General features: G+C 44.4%; 1 protein-coding gene across 1 annotated transcript in view; it reads right to left on the bottom strand.

The window, feature by feature from the left end:
* The window catches only part of TPR (translocated promoter region, nuclear basket protein), a 65,688-nt gene that overhangs the window by 9,497 nt on the left and 38,669 nt on the right, over positions 1–17,522 (bottom strand). The window contains exons 30-42 of the mRNA XM_081194561.1: positions 17,040–17,250; positions 16,571–16,717; positions 15,559–15,757; positions 14,126–14,331; positions 13,285–13,346; positions 12,168–12,376; positions 9,979–10,251; positions 8,242–8,390; positions 6,805–6,888; positions 4,842–5,033; positions 3,391–3,525; positions 3,034–3,124; positions 1,668–1,846 (exon numbers count right to left, since the gene is read on the bottom strand). Coding sequence (XP_081050687.1) covers positions 1,668–1,846; positions 3,034–3,124; positions 3,391–3,525; positions 4,842–5,033; positions 6,805–6,888; positions 8,242–8,390; positions 9,979–10,251; positions 12,168–12,376; positions 13,285–13,346; positions 14,126–14,331; positions 15,559–15,757; positions 16,571–16,717; positions 17,040–17,250 — 2,137 coding nt within the window. The remainder of the gene's footprint in view (positions 1–1,667; positions 1,847–3,033; positions 3,125–3,390; positions 3,526–4,841; positions 5,034–6,804; positions 6,889–8,241; positions 8,391–9,978; positions 10,252–12,167; positions 12,377–13,284; positions 13,347–14,125; positions 14,332–15,558; positions 15,758–16,570; positions 16,718–17,039; positions 17,251–17,522) is intronic.

Genomic DNA, 17,522 nt, shown 5'->3' with positions numbered 1-17,522 from the left:
CCCAAGCTGTTAATAGCTGGCTCCTTGAAATTCCCCTTTGATGACCACCCCCCTTAAACTGAGTATACCAATAGTAAAGGTAAAGGGACCCCTGACCATTAGGTCCAGTTGTGGCCGACTCTGGGGTTGCGGCGTTCATCTCGCTTTATTGGCCGAGGGAGCCAGCCTACAGCTTCCGGGTCATGTGGCCAGCATGACTAAGCCACTTCTGGCGAACCAGAGCAGTGCACGGAAACGCCGTTTGCCTTCCCACTGGAGTGGTACCTATTTATCTACTTGCACTTTGAGGTGCTTTTGAACTGCTAGGTTGGCAGGAGCAGGGACCGATCAATGGGAGCTCACCGCATCGCAGGAATTCGAACCGCCAACCTTCTGATCGGCAAGTCCTAGGCTCTGTGGTTTAACCCACAGCGCCACCCACGTCCCAGAATATACCGATGGCACCACATAAAAACAATCAGGAGTGGCAGAACAGTTCACCATCGTAGACCATGAAAAGGAAAAACACGGCAGGCAAACATGCCCTGGTTTGCTTTCATTCTTATAGAGTAGAATTGTAGAGTTGGAAGGGACCACGAGTCACCTAGTCCAATAACCCTGTAATGCAGGAATCTTTTGCCCAAATCCATAACCCTGAGATTAAGAGTCTCATGTTCTACTGGCTGAGCCATCCCAGCAGTCAAACGCCACCTTCCTCTTAGGAGATCCAAATGCATTTGCAAAGAGAATCTAGGACTCTGGGCAAGTAACTGCAATACTTGTCCCCCTTCTAAAACAAAAGTTAGCTTATTTTATAAACAGCAACAATCCTAAAAGTCACAACCGTTCACTTATATAACTTATTGTCTTGGACTGACTTTTTTTTAAAAAAAAAGAATAAAGACATAAAGACCATTGCTCTTGCCACTGTGAAGAAATGCTATGAGGTTTCTTAGCTGCTGTTCTTGCTGGGTTTTGTTTTTGTTTTTTTTAGTTTAAATGGATTACAATTTCAAAACACCCACCCATCACTAGGCAGGGGGCCTTCTCGGCAGTGGCGGTCCAGCCTGTGGAACGCCCTCCCATCTGATGTCAAGGAAATAAACAACTATCTGACTTTTAGAAGACATCTTTAGGGAAGTTTTTAATGTTGGATGCTTTATCGTGTTTTTAATATTCTGTTGGGAGCTGACCAGAGTGCCTGGGGAGACCTAGCCAGATGGGCGGGGTATAAATAATAAAAATTATTATTGTTGTTGTTGTTGTTGTTGCTGCATTCCTGAACACTTGTACAGTGGTACCTCGGGTTAAGAACTTAATTCGTTCCAGAGCTCCGTTCTTAACCAGAAAATGTATTTAACCTGAAACACTAATTTAGCTAATGGGGCCCCCCGCTGCCACTGCACTGCCGGAGCACAATTTCTGTTCTCATCCTGAAGCAAAGTTCTTAACCCAAGGCACTATTTCTGGGTTAGCGGAGTCTGTAACCTGAAGCGTATGTAACCAGAGGTACCACTGTACTGCTCTTTCTGCACAAAGCGACCACCAGATTTAAGGGCAAGATAAAACATCCAGGTATGGCAATTTATAAACACCACAGATGCTCATGTTTCAGCTGAAGAGGATCCACCTAAGAACAATTTGCCAAATGCATAAAATAAAATTCAGCGCCAAAGTGGTTTCCTTACCTGTACTGGTGGTCCCAGCTCCTGCGGTGGAGCAGGAATAGCGTGAATAGTCAGTCGCGGGGGCAAGGGATGAGGTCGAGGTGGGCGTGGTGTCTGTCTCTCTGAAGCAGATGTTGGCTGCTGTTCCCTCGGGCTTTCCTGAGAAAACGTAGACTCTGCTGCGCCTGCGCTCCCGTCACCTTGTAATAAAGAAATATATGTTTAGAAAAGGCATTTGTAACCTCAAACTCTGTAGCAAATCATTTCTAGCCCTTTCACTCATCCATTTGCTGCAAAGGTGGATATAGGACACCGTGGAATATGGATATAAAATTTACAGCATGTTACAGTTTAAGAGAAAATTATATGAAAATGATATATTGTTGGTATCTAACACTGGCAAAAATGTATAAATCTAAATCAAACAAGTGCTGGAAATTTAAAGAGAAAGAAGGTTCTTTTTATCATATGTGGTGGTCTTGTAGTATGGATAAAGCTTACTGGGAAATGATATATAATGAACTGAAAAGGATGTTCAAAATAAATCTTTGTAAAAAACCCAGAAGCTTTTCTTTTGGGAATTATAGGAACAGAACTACCTAAATTATATAGAAATTTATTAAGGTATGCTACTACAGCAGCAAGAATTCTACTTGCCCCAAAATGGAAAGAAGCAGAAGTCCCAGCAAAGGAAGAAGGGAAACAAAAACTTATGGAATATGCAAAAATGGCGAAACTTACCAGAAGGGTAAGAAATCAAGACAACAAACTTTTTTTATAAAAGAACAGAGATGGTTTCTTGAATATTTATAGATAAACTGCAAACGGATAAAAACATTGGCAGGATTATTGTAATAACTTGCAGTTTCATAGGAGTATATATTTAAAGTAGATAATTCAATGAGCAAATTAAATGAATTTGGATATGCAGAAGATATTGAAAAATAAATTTAAGGAACTGCAAAAAGAGAGGGAAGGAAGTCAAACTTTGAAATGTTAAAATGACTGTAAAATTAATAAAATGTACAAACCTGAAAAGTACAAAGACTTAAAAAAGAAAGAAAAAAGATATAGGGCGCAGCGACTGATTCCGCTGCACAGGGCGCAGAATTGGGGGGCAGGCTGTCGCAATTATGAGACAGTGAATTGAACAGAACAAAAGGCACCAAATTTTGGCCTCGCACAGGGCGCCGCTGAAATCTGAAGGCCAAAGTCCACACCCTGTTTGCTGCAATGAACTTTGTTTCATTTCATTATCAGCAAAACGGAAGCCGGGAAAAGGACAAACTTTCTGTCGAAGAGGAATTACAACAGGACAGGTTATTTCCTTTCCTTCCTCTGCCCCCGCAACCCCAGAAACACAGAATTTAGTGAAAATGAGCTATACCACAATTTTGAGAGTCAGCTGCTCTCTGGCTGCTTTCCCCTCCAGCGATGCTCTCTTCCGTTTCTGTACTGGGGTCCATTCCATCAGTCCCCTGAAAGAGACCATCAAAAGATCAGAGGTATTGAGAGCTTCTTAAATTAAATTACTTTCTCTTTAAGATTTTACAATCCCTCCTTTTAACCTCACAAACTATCTGCTGTGCTTTAAACCAGCCAGCAAGCTACAACCTACGTTGCTATTCCCGCTGGCCTTCCCATCGTTTTGAGAAATCTTTTCTCCTCGGGATCAAACTAGACGCACTGTCAGTATAACATGACAATTATCTGCTCAACGCCAAACACACAATTTTGTTTTTACCTCTGCATCGTCTGCTTCATATCCATCATTGCCATCGACGCTCCCAGTGCCTTCGTTGCTATCATCACCTTCATCTCCCATTCCTGTGTCTTCATCTTCATCATCCTCGTCATCCTCTTCCTCGTCTTCATACTCCTAATGCAACAATTAACATTTGAGAAATTAAAACAGACCCATTTTAAAATTTTGTTCAGAATCATTTGCTTTCTTGTGTGAAGAAAAGTGGGATGTGGTGCGAGTAATGAAAGAGGACTGGGCTCTTGCACAGAGCTGCAGATTATTAGCAGGGATTTAAAAGTTTTGGCCCTTGGTTGCGGTGTGCGAGGGGGAAATGCTCTTAGAGCAGGGAGTACGAAAGTGTCGCTGCCTTCTGCATCTGAGTCAAATTCATACATTTTAATGGCGGCATCAGCTAGGCTGCAGCCATGGCATACTCAACCTACACAATTCTAGATCCCTCTTCCAGACTCTTATGTACCTGGTAATAATTAAGAACTGTATTTTAAAAAGGAGGGAGAACCAAAATATCATTCTAAATTATCTGCAAACTATATCCGATTCAGGTAGTAAATATTTAACGCTTAGGGAAACAGTGAACATTTAAACACGTACAGCCTTCTTTTTCTTCGTGTGCACTGAGGAAGATACAGTGGTGCCCCATAAGACGAATGCCTCGCAAGACGGAAAACTCGCTAGACGAAAGAGTTTTCCGTTTTGGAGGTGCTTCGCAAAACGAATCTCCTATGGGCTTGCTTCACAAGACGACAATGTCTTGCGAGTTCCTGCGGGGGTTTTTTCCCTCCCCCCCCTTTTTTCTAAGCCGCTAATCCGCTTAAAGCTGCTAAAAGCGCTAATCCGCTAATCCGTCAATGGGCTTGCTTCGCAAGACGAAAAAACCGCTAGACGAAGAGAATCACAGAACGGATTCTTTTCGTCTTGCGAGGCACCACTGTAATAGTTTAAGGTGAACTGCCTTATTGGCTTAGAAAAGCACCGTATTTTTCGCTCTATAAGACGCACCAGACCACAAGACGCACCTAGTTTTTGGAGGAGGAAAACAAGAAAAAAAATATTCTGAATCTCAGAAGCCAGAACAGCAAGAGAGATCGCTGCGCAGTGACGGCAATCCCTCTTGCTGTTCTGGCTTCTGGGATACCTGCACAGCCTGCATTCGCTCCCTAAGACGCACACACGTTTCCCCTTACTTTTTAGGAGGGGAAAAGTGAGTCTTATAGAGCAAAAAATACGGTACTCTTCTCCTAGTCTAAGGCATTTTAAGATGTGCAATACACACTTTTACAGGGAATGCAAAACAACAACAACAACAACCCAAAACCAATATCAAACACTCTTGAAAAGGACTATAGAGCCCTTGTAATTTATGTGCAACAAATGTGTAGCAACTTATGCTATGTAGAAATATTTTTATTTTACAAAACACACACACATACTTCTGCTTCGCCATCGTTTTCTTCATCCTCATCTTCTTCATCGTCACTGTCGATAACAATGACATCATCTCTCTTGCCCTGGCCATCCTGGGACGATGTTGTGTTCTGCTGATCTGACTGAAGATCTATTGGTGGGGACTGAGAAGTCTCCTCACTGTCTTCCATGGGAGTGTAGTCCCCTTGTGTTACGCCCTAAGTCAAGACAAATTGAATAAAACCCAAAGTAATGCCAACAGGAGGAGTACCTGCAGGATTTATAGCCATTTGCCATATGCCGATATTATATAAAAAGTCTATGTGATCTGATTTTGAGCCAAAATTTCTAGTTTGCCAACCAGAAAGACTTGAAGTGTGTCAATACTCCGGATCCTATTGTCAGTGTAATCAAAGTTTACTTTAGCTGGGACTATTACTTGCCAGGAAGCTTTCTTTCTTGTGCTGTTTCTTGCAAAAGGAGCAAGAATACTAATCTTAGGCCATACACTGTATATCTGGAGAACTTTGGTCAGAAAAAAAGCACTGTTCAGGCTTCTCGCTCAAGAGTACGCTTATTTAAATATTTCCCCCCCCCGAACTCTGTAAGGAAGACCCTGCTAACAGCATGTAATAACAAGCTTAAAGTTTTCCTCACTTTTAGCATTTGAAAACAATAGCATGCACTATTGGATGAAGATCTGCGAATAACCTAATTCACAGTAACATAATATGCTCCTTTTCAGACAATCAGTACAGCAAGGTTGTGTTTGTGACAAAGTTAAATTAAAACTGAGCAGCACACGCTGTAACCTAAAAACTTCACAAACATTTATGGTTCAGAACATGAAGCACTTAAAGGGTGTCTATTGCAGCGGAAGTACAGCTGATGTTATCCTTTGGAACATCCGACAGACAACATGCCTCTTAAAGCAAAGTAGAATTTTACTATGAGTCACCTGGGAATTTTTATAGTACTAGTGGAACTGTGTGTCAGCCAATAATGTAAAAAGGTAATGTGGCCCTTTGAATCTTCCCATCAGAACCTCCCTCCCCCAGTATAATATTCACCATTGAATTCTACAGAAACCTTCCTTTTGATTATCACTACAGTGGGGTGCCGTGGGACGCGGGTGGTGCTGTTGTCTAAACCACAAAGCCTAGGACTCGCCGATCAGAAGGCCGGCGGATCGAATCCCCACAATGGGGTGAGCTCCTGTTGCTTGGTCCCAGCTCCTGACAACCTAGCAGTTCGAAAGCACGTCCAAGTGCAAGTAGATAAATAGGTACCGCTCCGGGAGGAAGGTAAACAGCGTTTCCTTTTGCTGCTCTGGTTTCGCCAGAAGCGGCTTAGTCATGCTGGCCATATGACCCGGAAGCTGTCTGAGGACAAACGCTGGCCCCCTTGGCCAGTAAGGCGAGATGAGCGCCGCAACCCCAGAGTTGTCTGCAACTGGATCTAATGGTCAGGGGTCCCTTTACCTTTACAGTGGGGTGCATCTTTCATTGCAGTGCTCTCTACTGGTCAGAAATCAGCTTTATAGCTAAATATAAAGGAATTGGATTGGTCTGAAGCAGAGACGTAGCTTGCTAGCCGGCACCCGGAACAGCGGGGGCGGGGTGATCCACCCATGGGGACAGGGCAATCCACCCAAGGGGGTGCCGCTGTGATCCGTGCACAGGGCGCTGCAGCGATTTGCCAAAGGGGGTGCCGCCGTGATCCACGCATGGGCTAGATCCCTCAGGGATGACACCCGGGGCGACACCCCCCCCCCCCCCGCTTAGCCTCTGCTCTGAAGAAATGTGCCCAGCACACTCTTTTTTACTATTCCTCTTGCCAGCAGATCACATGAATAAAGGTCAAAGGACTCTGGAGCAGTGCCATCTTGGGAACCCCAGCCCAGCTCATGCACACAGACTTTTCTGAATCCTGCCATGGCATAAGCATGAGATGCAAAATGTCCCCCTGCTTAGAGAAAGACTTGCTTACTTCTCCAATGGAATCATGAGAATCCTGATTGTAGGCTTGAGCTTCTATTTCTCCATCTGTGCTTTCTTCCGCAGTCACTTCCTCCTGAAACATGACGTCAATTTGTTAACACTAATTTAAGTGACAGATGATGGGGAAAACGTCAAGATCACCAGCAATACATGCCATGCATATAATGTTCTACTTGGGTTTCTTCACTGTACAAGGCAAAAACATAGCAGCAAATCTTTAAGCAGATACAGTGGTACTTCGGGTTAAGTATTTAATTCGTTCCGGAGGTCCGTTCTTAACCTGAAACTGTTCTTAACCTGAAGCACCACTTTAGCTAATGGGGCCTCCCGCTACTGCCGCTGCGCGATTTCTGTTCTCATCCTGAAGCAAAGTTCTTAACCCGAGGTACTATTTCTGGGTTAGCGGAGTCTGTAACCTGAAGCGTCTGTAACCTGAAGCGTATGTAACCGGAGGTACCACTGTATTCCACCTATCTATGAGAACCAACTCAAAATTCACACTAAAGTCAATGCTCTGCAATCTATGTAGTTATGAACAGAACAGGAAAAAAAACCAATCATCAAGAAGAGGATTTTTCATATTTTCTATAGTTCGTTATTGCAAAAATGTGATTTATTTCTTATTTATACTAAGGGCTTGCTCAAAACAGGAATGTGGATCGTTTGACCTGCAACTACTCGATTACTCATCATTTGATGTCTGGCAGCTGAAAGTGTGTCATGATTTCAGTGAAAAGTATTATTACATTTGAAAAGACACCAAGTACGATGTTTGGTATCCCTGGACCCAAGTAGATGTGATGTTAATTCCATGAATGTAATTCAAATTGTGTGTTATTTGGCATGTACATAAAAGATCAGGGCATTGCTGAGCAGCCCCAGGGCTCTTTCGTGACCAAGTTCCTGACTAAGTATCATGTCTCTACAGCTGCTATCTCCATTTCTAAGGAAGCCTTCATTGGTGGCAATAAAATCTCTCTTGGAAATGGAAATACTGTAGCAGCTTTGAAGAGGGAATTTTTTGTCAAGGCAATGGAAGGGAGAAATTCCCCGTCCCCATTCCCAACGCTGCTCAGCCTTTCTTCAGCACCTGATATTTACATAACAAAAAATGTGCACACAATTCACATCACTTCTAGTTTGACCCAATGAAGGTTCGCACACACCATACAGGTATCATGGAAATTCGGACACTAAAAATGAGAAGCCTGCAGTCAAATACAAGCAGAACAACCCACCCTAGCCAACAGAACCTGCCAACTGTATTTGACACTGGGTGATGTGACAGATTTGTCACCACCCATTCCAAATTCTTCAGAGCTTTTAAAATCCAGCTTTCTGGGACAATTTTCCCTCTTCTCCTAGCCCAGTTGCGATACCCATAACCAAACACAACTAAATTAGTGCCGTTCTTCTTCTTACAAACCTCTGGCCCAACTCTTTGAACACTTCTCATTTTCTTTGTAAGAGGCATATCGACCATCTCCTCAGGAATTTGGTCTGAGTTTTCAACAGTGCTATCATCTTCTTCCTCGCGGGAGCGTTTGGGTAAAGAAGAACTTGGCGTAGCTGAAACTTAAGGAGAAAATTTCATTAAATTCAAAACACACTTTGCCCAAGGCACAAAGAAAAACAAACAATTGTGGCTTTCTTTTTTGAGGAGCACCTTAAAGACTGATGCTGGCACTTTAAAATCACCGTGCTTTTTGCTGTATAGGACTCACTTTTTCCCTCCTAAAAAGTAAGGGGAAATGTGTGTGCATCTTATGGAGCGAATTTAGATTTAGATTTAGATAAATTTATTGTCATTGTCCGTATATACACAGTATACACAACAACGAAAATCAAACACCCACCCAAAGACCGGGTTCACATATACATTTGCACGTATCTCCGACACTCTCATCCTATTCAGACATAATCTATAAAACATAACATAATCCAGAATATAACATGACCTATTAAGGCATAACATAACCTAAAACCTAAAACATAACCTAAAACCTATCTCATTCCTTCCTACTCTCTGCTTGCTAAACCTTGCAACTGGCCCTGAGATCATTATTTAGTGCAATCAGAGCTCTTGGATAGAAACTATTCAGAAGGCGTGTGGTTCGTGTTTTCATTGTCCTATATCTTCTGCCCGAAGGCAATAGTTCAAAAAAGTTGTGAGCAGGATGGGTGGGATCTCTCAGGATATTATGTGACTTCTTCAAAATGCGAGACGTGAAGATCTCATCCAGGGTTGGTAGTCGGAGCCCAATAACATTCTGGGCAATTTTAATTGTTCTCTGTAAAGCTTTTTTATCCGTTTCAGAGCTGCTCCCATACCACGATAATATACTATAGGTTAAGACACTCTCAATGGTACTATGATAATAGGACAGAAGTAGGTGCTGGGATAGATTCAGTCCCCTGAGCATTCTCAGGAAATACAACCTTTCCTGCACCTTCCTCACAACCATATTAATATTTACAGTCCATGAGAGGTCCTCCGAGATATAAATGCCCAGGTATTTAAAACTACCAACCCTCTCCACTTCCTCGCCATTTATGTGCAATGGTAAAAATACACTTTTCTTTCTCCTAAAGTCAATTATGAGTTCTTTGGTTTTTTTGGTGTTAAGCATAAGATTATTTTCTTTACACCATTGAATTAACCCCTGTACTTCTTTCCTATAAGCAGTCTCATCGTTCTCACTGATGAGCCCCACCACTGTTATATCATCCGCAAATTTGATGATTGTGTTGGACTTATACAGTGGGGTGCAATCAAATGTGTACAGGGAATAGAGAAAGGGACTTAGCACACATCCCTGAGGGACTCCTGTGCTTAATACTAGAGTTGCAGGCTGCAAGGCTATCACACAAGCCAGAACAGCAAGAGGGATTGCTGCTTTCACTGCGCAGCGATCCCTCTTGCTGTTCTGGCTTCTGAGATTCAGAATATTTTTTTTTCTTGTTTTCCTCCTCGAAAAACTAGGTGCGTCTTGTGGTCTGGTGCATCTTATAGAGCGAAAAATACATTACTTCTTTCAATTCGAATTCAAAATTATATATTTAAATAAAAACCAAAGTTTATTTAGTGCTTTCCCCAAGTCTACAGAAGGAAAACTGGCCAGGATAAGCCCTTAATGCTTCTAATCTAGGAAATTTAACCAACCTGTGCCAAATACTGCTGTCGAAGTAGACGGTCTTTCTATCTGTGAGCTCTGCACCACTTCCAAAATTGTGGGGGGTGGATCTTGAGTGGCGGGTTCTATCTGGGGATGGCTCTGCTGAGTGGGCTGAACAAAAGCTGTTGCTTGAGTTTGCTGCTGAACTGTCAAGATGGGCTGGGAGAGAGAGGTCTGGACGTTGGGGCTTGTGGAGCGCACAGATCCACTTGTGCTTCCATAGACTGGAACATGTTCGACTGGTCCTTCCGACTGCATAGCTGAAATAAAATTGTTGTAATCTTTAGTTCCAGCCACATAATATTCAACTTTTTCAAAAATGAGAAAGCTGTAGCTGTGGCCCGGGGTTCAAGCTGGTACCCAGCTCTGAAATAAACTCCATCTCACTTCCTTTTATTTAAGGTGAGAGGTGCTGACAACAGAATCAAGTGACATGCCTCACAACCTATAGAATAGGGGACAGTTCTTTCTACAAACCAGAATTGTACATTTCATCTGTATGAAAGTTAATATGCATGCTACTTTAATGAACGCGACAAACCCATCACCTGCCTACTACAGCATTATTCTTTTCTATTATAGTGGTGCCCCGCAAGACGAATGCCTCACAAGACGGAAAACTCGCTAGACGAAAGAGTTTTCCGTTTTGGAGGTGCTTCGCAAAACGAGTTTCCTATGGGCTTGCTTTGCAAGACGACAATGTCTTGCGAGTTCCTGCTGGTTTTTTCCCCTTTCCCTCCCTTTTTCTAAGCCGCTTATCAGCTGATCCGATCAGCAGATAAGCCGCTAAAAGCGCTAATCCGTCAATGGGCTTGCTTCGCAAGACGAAAAAACCGCTAGATGAAGAGAATCACAGAACGGATTCTTTTCGTCTTGCGAGGCACCACTGTAACTACCTTTGAGAAGACTAACGGACCTAGGCATTTCTGTGCACTGTTCCTCACTTCCTGTTTCTTTCCCTTCGGCATTTTCAAAATTCAAACTGGTTTTTGCAACTACAGTGGAAGCTTTCCATTTCTACAAAAAGCAATATAGATTTTCAGGGTTTAATTTTTAAGAAGAGCACTGAGGTTCCACAAAATCCTTGATATAGGAACATCCCAAGAACCGGGATTGCAACCATGAACATTCCACCCTAAGCCAGTGCTTTTTTTCCCTAAAAAATGTTTTGGGGTACTCTCATTTTGACTCACCATTTTATAGTTCAAATTGGGAAAAATAAACACAGTAAATGAACAAAAGCACAAAGATTCACAAAATGTTTAGGGGTATGCGTCCCCCCAGAAAAAACCACTACCCAGGGCACTTTATGTTATGGTGTTCATTCTATCAAATCCCAGCCTCAACAATCAGAAGAGTTTCCTCGCTTTATGAATTGAATGGCTTCACAAACAGTACAGGAGGCAAAATATGCCTCTGTGTTCTAATGCTTTTAATGCAGTGGCATTGTGATGGCCTGGGATTTGGACTCGGAGGCTGAACCTGAGGGATCCCAGCCTGCACAGGATTCCCTGCCTCCAGGACCAGCTGAGCCGGGGCAGGGGCTTGAGCCTGAAGGGTCCTCACCTGTGCAGGATCCTCAGGTGCAGGAATCAGCTGAGTCTGGTCTTGCTCCTGAGGTGATGGAGGACCCATTGCCTGCAGGTGCTCCACTCTCAGCCCCATCAGAGGAAGCTGATGTTGCCTCCGGGTCCGGTAACCCTCCAGTCTCCCCTGAGCTGCAGAGGCTCAGGGCAGAGAGGCAGAGGGAACTAAGTTCCCGCAGGAGGAGTGCTCGCCTCCAGGCCAGGAGAGACAAGTCACCTGAGGATCGGGGCCGCCCTAATGCCTCGGGGCAGATAAAAGCCGGCCAGCCCCAGACCCAAGTTGCGGGAGCAACATTGTTGGAAGCCAGTTCCTGCCTGGACCCTGTCCTGCTTTCCTGTCTGAGCTCCTGACCCGCCCTGACTCCCTGCTTGCATGCCTGTCCCTGACTTCACCCGATTCCCTGCCCTGCACCCAGCTTCAGCTACTATGGACTGCCTCCACGTTGCACCTTTGACCATGGACCGGACTTGGACCTCGCCTCTCGGGTAACCCACGGGACCAGCACAGGCATATAGAATCCTAGAAATTACACATTAAAAAAATGACTATTCATCATGTACATTGTTAAGCCTTTTGATCAGTAATGTACCTTCCTGAGTTTCCACCTGTGTTGTCGGCATAACTGTGGCCGTTGGGGTAGATGTAGGATTTGTGACAGTTGTCGGAGTCAGCATTGGGCGGATGCTGGCCCTTGGGGTCGATTTGTTCCCAGCTATTGCAGCTGCTGACACTTTGCTTGGAGTAGATACAACAGGAGTTGGTTTGATGTTGGCTGTCGGTGGATCTGAAGTACTAGCACTAGATAAAAGTCAAAGTTGTATCTGTTAGATATTATTCTAAATATATGCAAATATATGCAAGTAAACAGTCTTCACTGGAGTAATGTGTAGAAAGGTAAAGGTAAAAGACCCCTGGATGGTTAAGTCCAGTCAAAAGTGACTATGGGGTTGCGGCGCTCACATCGCTTTCAGGCCGAGGGAGCTGGCGTTTGTCCGCAGACAGCTTTCTGGGTCATGTGGCCAGCAGGACTAAACCACTTCTAGCACAATAGGACATTGTGACAAGTGCCAGAGCCTATGGAAATGCCGTTTACCTTCCTGCCACAGTGGTACCTATTTATCTACTCGTGCTGGTATGCTTTCAAACTGCTAGGTTAGCAGGAGCTGGGACAGAGCAACAGGAGCTCACTACCACCGTGGGGATTTGAACCGCCGACCTTCCGATCGGCAAGCCCAAGAGGCTCAGTTTAGACCGCAGTGCCACCCGCGTCCCTAATGTGTAGAACAGAGGCGGCTATAATGTATCTAGGCTCCCCACCCAGCCCATTCCCGTCTACTAGTCCCTCAGCTGATCAAGCCCCCAGGAGAGGGCTTCGTTAAACGGCTGCCCATCCCTCAGTGGAGCAGTTAACAAAGCCCCACCCCTGCTCCCCTGATCAAGGCAATTTGAGCTGGTAATAGATACATCACGGGTTCCAGGCTGCTGCCAGCACAGCACAGGCTGGCAGGGGGGAAGTGAGCTGTGCTGCCAGTGGCTGGGGAGCCGCAATATACCACTAGCTCAGAAAGTCGGAAACCTGTATCGTAGTTTGACCGTCATACTGGTTTCAGACAATTAATTTCGTATCGCCCTGTGCTAGTAGCAGCTTATAAAACAAGAGTGGGAAGGATCGACAGAGATACGAAAGAATGAACACAAGAACTCACATTCCTCTGTCACCTGCAGCAGGAGTTGATTTAAGGGTGATCTGTCTCTGCTGTTCTGGAGCCTATTGGACAAAATGCTTCAGTAAGCCACAGGATTCAAAATATCAGTGCAAATGATTGCATGAAATAGCAGCTAAGTCTTGCATTCTACTGAATTATCAGAATATTGACATTTGTGTTTTTATTACAGATTTATTGATTTATTCTCAGAAGGCGGTGGACTCTTCTTCACTGGAGGTTTTTAAGCAGAAGCTGGATATTCATCTGTCATGGACTACAGGAGGTTGAACTAGATTTCCCTTAGGGTCCCTTCCAACTCAACAATTCTATGATTCTATGCCATCTTCAAAAATCCATACCCCTCAACCACCACAACTAATCTAGTAGCAGCCTTAGTGGATGGGAATTTGGTATCAAACTACAAAATTAGAGCTGCACAAATTGTCTACCTTATCAGTTAAAAAAAAAAAAAGGTAAAGGACCCCTGGGCAGTTAAGTCCAGTCAAAGGCGACTATGGGGTTGTGGCTTTCAGGCCGAAGGAGCCGGCGTTTGTCCACAGACAGCTTTCCAGGTCATGCGGCCAGCAGGACTAAACTGCTTCTGGTGCAATGGAACACTGTGACAGAAACTAGAGTGCATGGAAACGCTGTTTACCTTCCCACCGAGGCGGTATCTATTTATCTACTTGCACTGGTGTGCTTTCGAACTGCTGGTTGGCAGGAGCTGGGACAGAGCAACAGGAGCTCATTTCATTGCGTGGATGATTTGAACCGCCGACCTTCTGATCGGCAAGCCCAAGAGGCTCAGTGGTTTAGACCACAGTGCCACCCGCGTCCCTACCTTATTGGTAGATTCTGCTGGCTCATCTCGCTGCTCGTGGTGCCTCTCTTGCTGCTCTCGGAGCTCTCTCTCTAGGCGGCAAATGCGGCCTTCATACTGTGATTTAAGTGCGCTCATCCGCACTTCCAACTCAGTCTTCTGCTCTTCCAGTGCACTGCTCTTTTGTTTCCACTCCTCGCTTTCTTTGGTCAGCTGTTCCTTTGCACCTGAATTAAAGTATAGGAAGGCAAGTCAAAACTCCTTACTATGTCTCTTTATACAGGAATTCTGAAAACAGCATTTTCATGAAGAGCTCTGTCCCTGCAGGTCCCCGTAATACAGTGGCACCTCGGATTACATACGCTTCAGGTTACATACGCTTCAGGTTACAGACTCCTCTAACCCAGAAATAGTACCTTGGGTTAAGAACTTTGCTTCAGGATGTGAACAGAAATCGGGCTCCGGCGGCGCAGCGGCAGCAGGAGGCCCCATTAGCTAAAGTGGTGCTTCAGGTTAAGAACAGTTTCAGGTTAAGAACGGACCTCCGGAACAAATTAAGTACTTAACCCGAGGTACCACTGTATTCAACATTTCCATTTTAACATGGTGTTATGCAAATGTTCAAGGGCTACAATGAGAGGGGACTTGCATCAGGAACCCCCTCCAATCCAAAATCCATGTCGGGTATTATATCTGCACAGTGGCCTGAGAGTATATGCAAGCAGAACACCACTCAAGAGGACACAGCCTCCAAGTTTCCGTCAACATGTGCTGAGCTCTATACATAGGGTCCTTGCATTAACAGAATGCTGGTACTAACCACAAACGACTCCTACCCAGACGTGGGGCCGGCTCAAATCTGCCATCTCTGGGAGAAGAGTGTCCCTTAATTCTGGCTCTGGCTCTACCAGGAAACGAGAGTCTGCAAACAGCTCTGGCCTAATCAGTAAACAGATACGGCTGCTTTTCTCCTCTTCATACTACAGCACTTAGCTTAGGAGAAGGAGGATTATTTCCTGGCAGGTTCCTGCAAGCTTAACTATGCCCATTATTCCTGCTGGGACAACTGACTCCCAGTTCTATTTCTACTGTGAAATAATGCAGCATTCAATGCATGGTTATGAGATGGGCTTCTGTGCTGGCAGAGTTCCCTGTCCCCATACCAAATACAACTCCTGATTATCTGGATAGGGCTAAGCCATGTTTACAAAAGCAGCAGCAATAAAGGATGGAATATTTTAGGAGAAGAAAATAGGATTAGATGTGATGTCATGTGCATCTGTCTGTTTATACAAACACACTTTTGAAATCATTTTGTGAACCTGACGAAGTGGACTCTCTCTTATGCAAGCTTATACTTTGATCAGGTAGCTGGAACCCTACAGCAACATAAAAACCTTACACCAAAGAACTAAAAATGGCAACCGCTTCGAAAGAACTGCCAGGCAATTCACCTGCTAACTGTGCAATCCTCTGCTTGGCAGCCAGAAGCGTCTTCTTCATCTTCTCCTCCTTCTCAGCAACCTGCTGCCTGAGCTGCTCCTCTTGTGATGTTTTCTCCTGTAGATCTTGCTGAAGACGGGAAGCCTCTGACTGAAGCTGGGCTACCTGTTCCTGGAGATTTTTTACTTCGGTGTCCTTCTCGCCGAGAGTCTACAGAAAGCAAGACATGGAAACTTCAGGATACAGAACTGCTTTCAATCACTGGGTGATTAGTGAAGTAGCGCAAGCTTTCTATGAGAAGATCCTAGACAATCTAAGAGCTGTAAGAGCATAGGGTGTTTGAATCCGAGTATACTGTAAAGGAGGGAAGCGGGTGGCGCTGTGGGTCAAACCACAGAGCCTAGGACTTGCCGATCAGAAGGTCGGCGGTTCGAATCCCCACGACGGGGTGAGCTCCCGTTGCTCGGTCCCAGCTCCTGCCCACCTAGCAGTTCAAAAGCACGTCAAGTGCAAGTAGATAAATAGGTACCGCTCTGGCGGGAAGGTAAACGGCGTTTCCGTGCGCTGCTCTGGTTCGCCAGAAGCGGCTTAGTCATGCTGGCCACATCACCCGGAAGCTGAACGCTGGCTCCCTCGGCCAATAAAGCGAGATGAGCGCCGCAACCCCAGAGTCAGTCATGACTGGACCTAATGGTCAGGGGTCCCTTTACCTTTATACTGTAAAGGTAACTTCTCCCTGTGGTGTAAAATTTCTGAAACACTTACAAACAATTTTCTATGGTATTTTTTCACCACTACCTACTATTCCCCAATGGTTTCAGGGCAGCACACCTGGGAATATCCCTTTAAGGCACGTTAAGCTGAAACAGCATGACTGGGCCAAACCTCACAGCCACCCAGGGATCTAAACTTGGTCCCCCATCATAAAAGCACAACATCCCACTTCAGTCTTTTTGGTAAGCTGATTATTCATTTTGGGAGTTGGCTACAGACACATATGATCCTCAGAAAAGGCTCTCCCACCTTCTGTAAATTTTCAATCTGTCCTTCCAAGGCTTTTATCTTGGTCTCAGCTTGGCTCAGAGCTTCTTTCACTTCTTGAATTTCTTTGTCTGAAACATGTTGCTCTTGCTGTTCTGCAGAAGACGGAGTTGATGCTTCTGCAATCACCTAAAATTTTGGAAAGTAAACATCTGCGTTGGTGAAGGGGATTGGTATTATACAAGCTAGTAACCAAAATTACAGCAGGTTGTACATTCTATAACAACAACAACAACAATTTATTTTTTACACCCCGCCCATCTGGCTGGGTTTCCCCAGCCACTCTGGGCGGCTCCCAACAGAATATTAAACAGAATAAAACTTCAAACATTCTACATTCCTACAGCCTCCCATACTAGAGCACAATTTTCAAAAATGAAGACTAGCTGAATTTACAAAAATCTAATATGGAAGAGCTCTTCCATTTTACTTATCAGAAGTTAAAACCTACCTTGTCATGTTGTGCTTTCAGTTCTTCATACTGAGTCTTGTATCTACGTCCAATTTTCTTGACCTGTGTTATCGTTTTAACTTTCTCTTGGATGTCAGCCAGTTTAATGTCCAAATCTTTCTGAAGGGTGTCCTTTTCAGTTTTCGTTTTTGCCAGATCTTCTCGGAGGGTCTGGACCAGATTCTGACTTGTTGTCAGTGAAGCATTTGACCTTAACAAAAATTGAAAGAACTTCTAACACAACGGAAACCAATGAGAGCTACTTTCTGTATACTGCTGCCTTTTATTATTGGAAAATGTGAGCAGTTTAAAAGAGGTATGAAAATAAAAATTAAGGGTCCTTGCTTATGGTATCTGAATCCACGGCTGCTACTACTACCAGCACCTGTGCTAAAGACTGAACAAATATATCAGGATTAGAATTGCCAAGACACCCCATGAACTGCTGCACAAGAACTTAATGTTGATAGGAACGGGTGCTTC

The sequence above is a fragment of the Podarcis bocagei genome (assembly GCF_964188305.1).
Source record: "Podarcis bocagei genome assembly, chromosome: 5".
NCBI classification, from domain to species: Eukaryota; Metazoa; Chordata; class Lepidosauria; order Squamata; family Lacertidae; genus Podarcis; species Podarcis bocagei.
The sequence above is the reverse complement of the archived record's forward strand: the minus strand, read 5'-3'. Positions and strand labels throughout refer to the sequence as shown.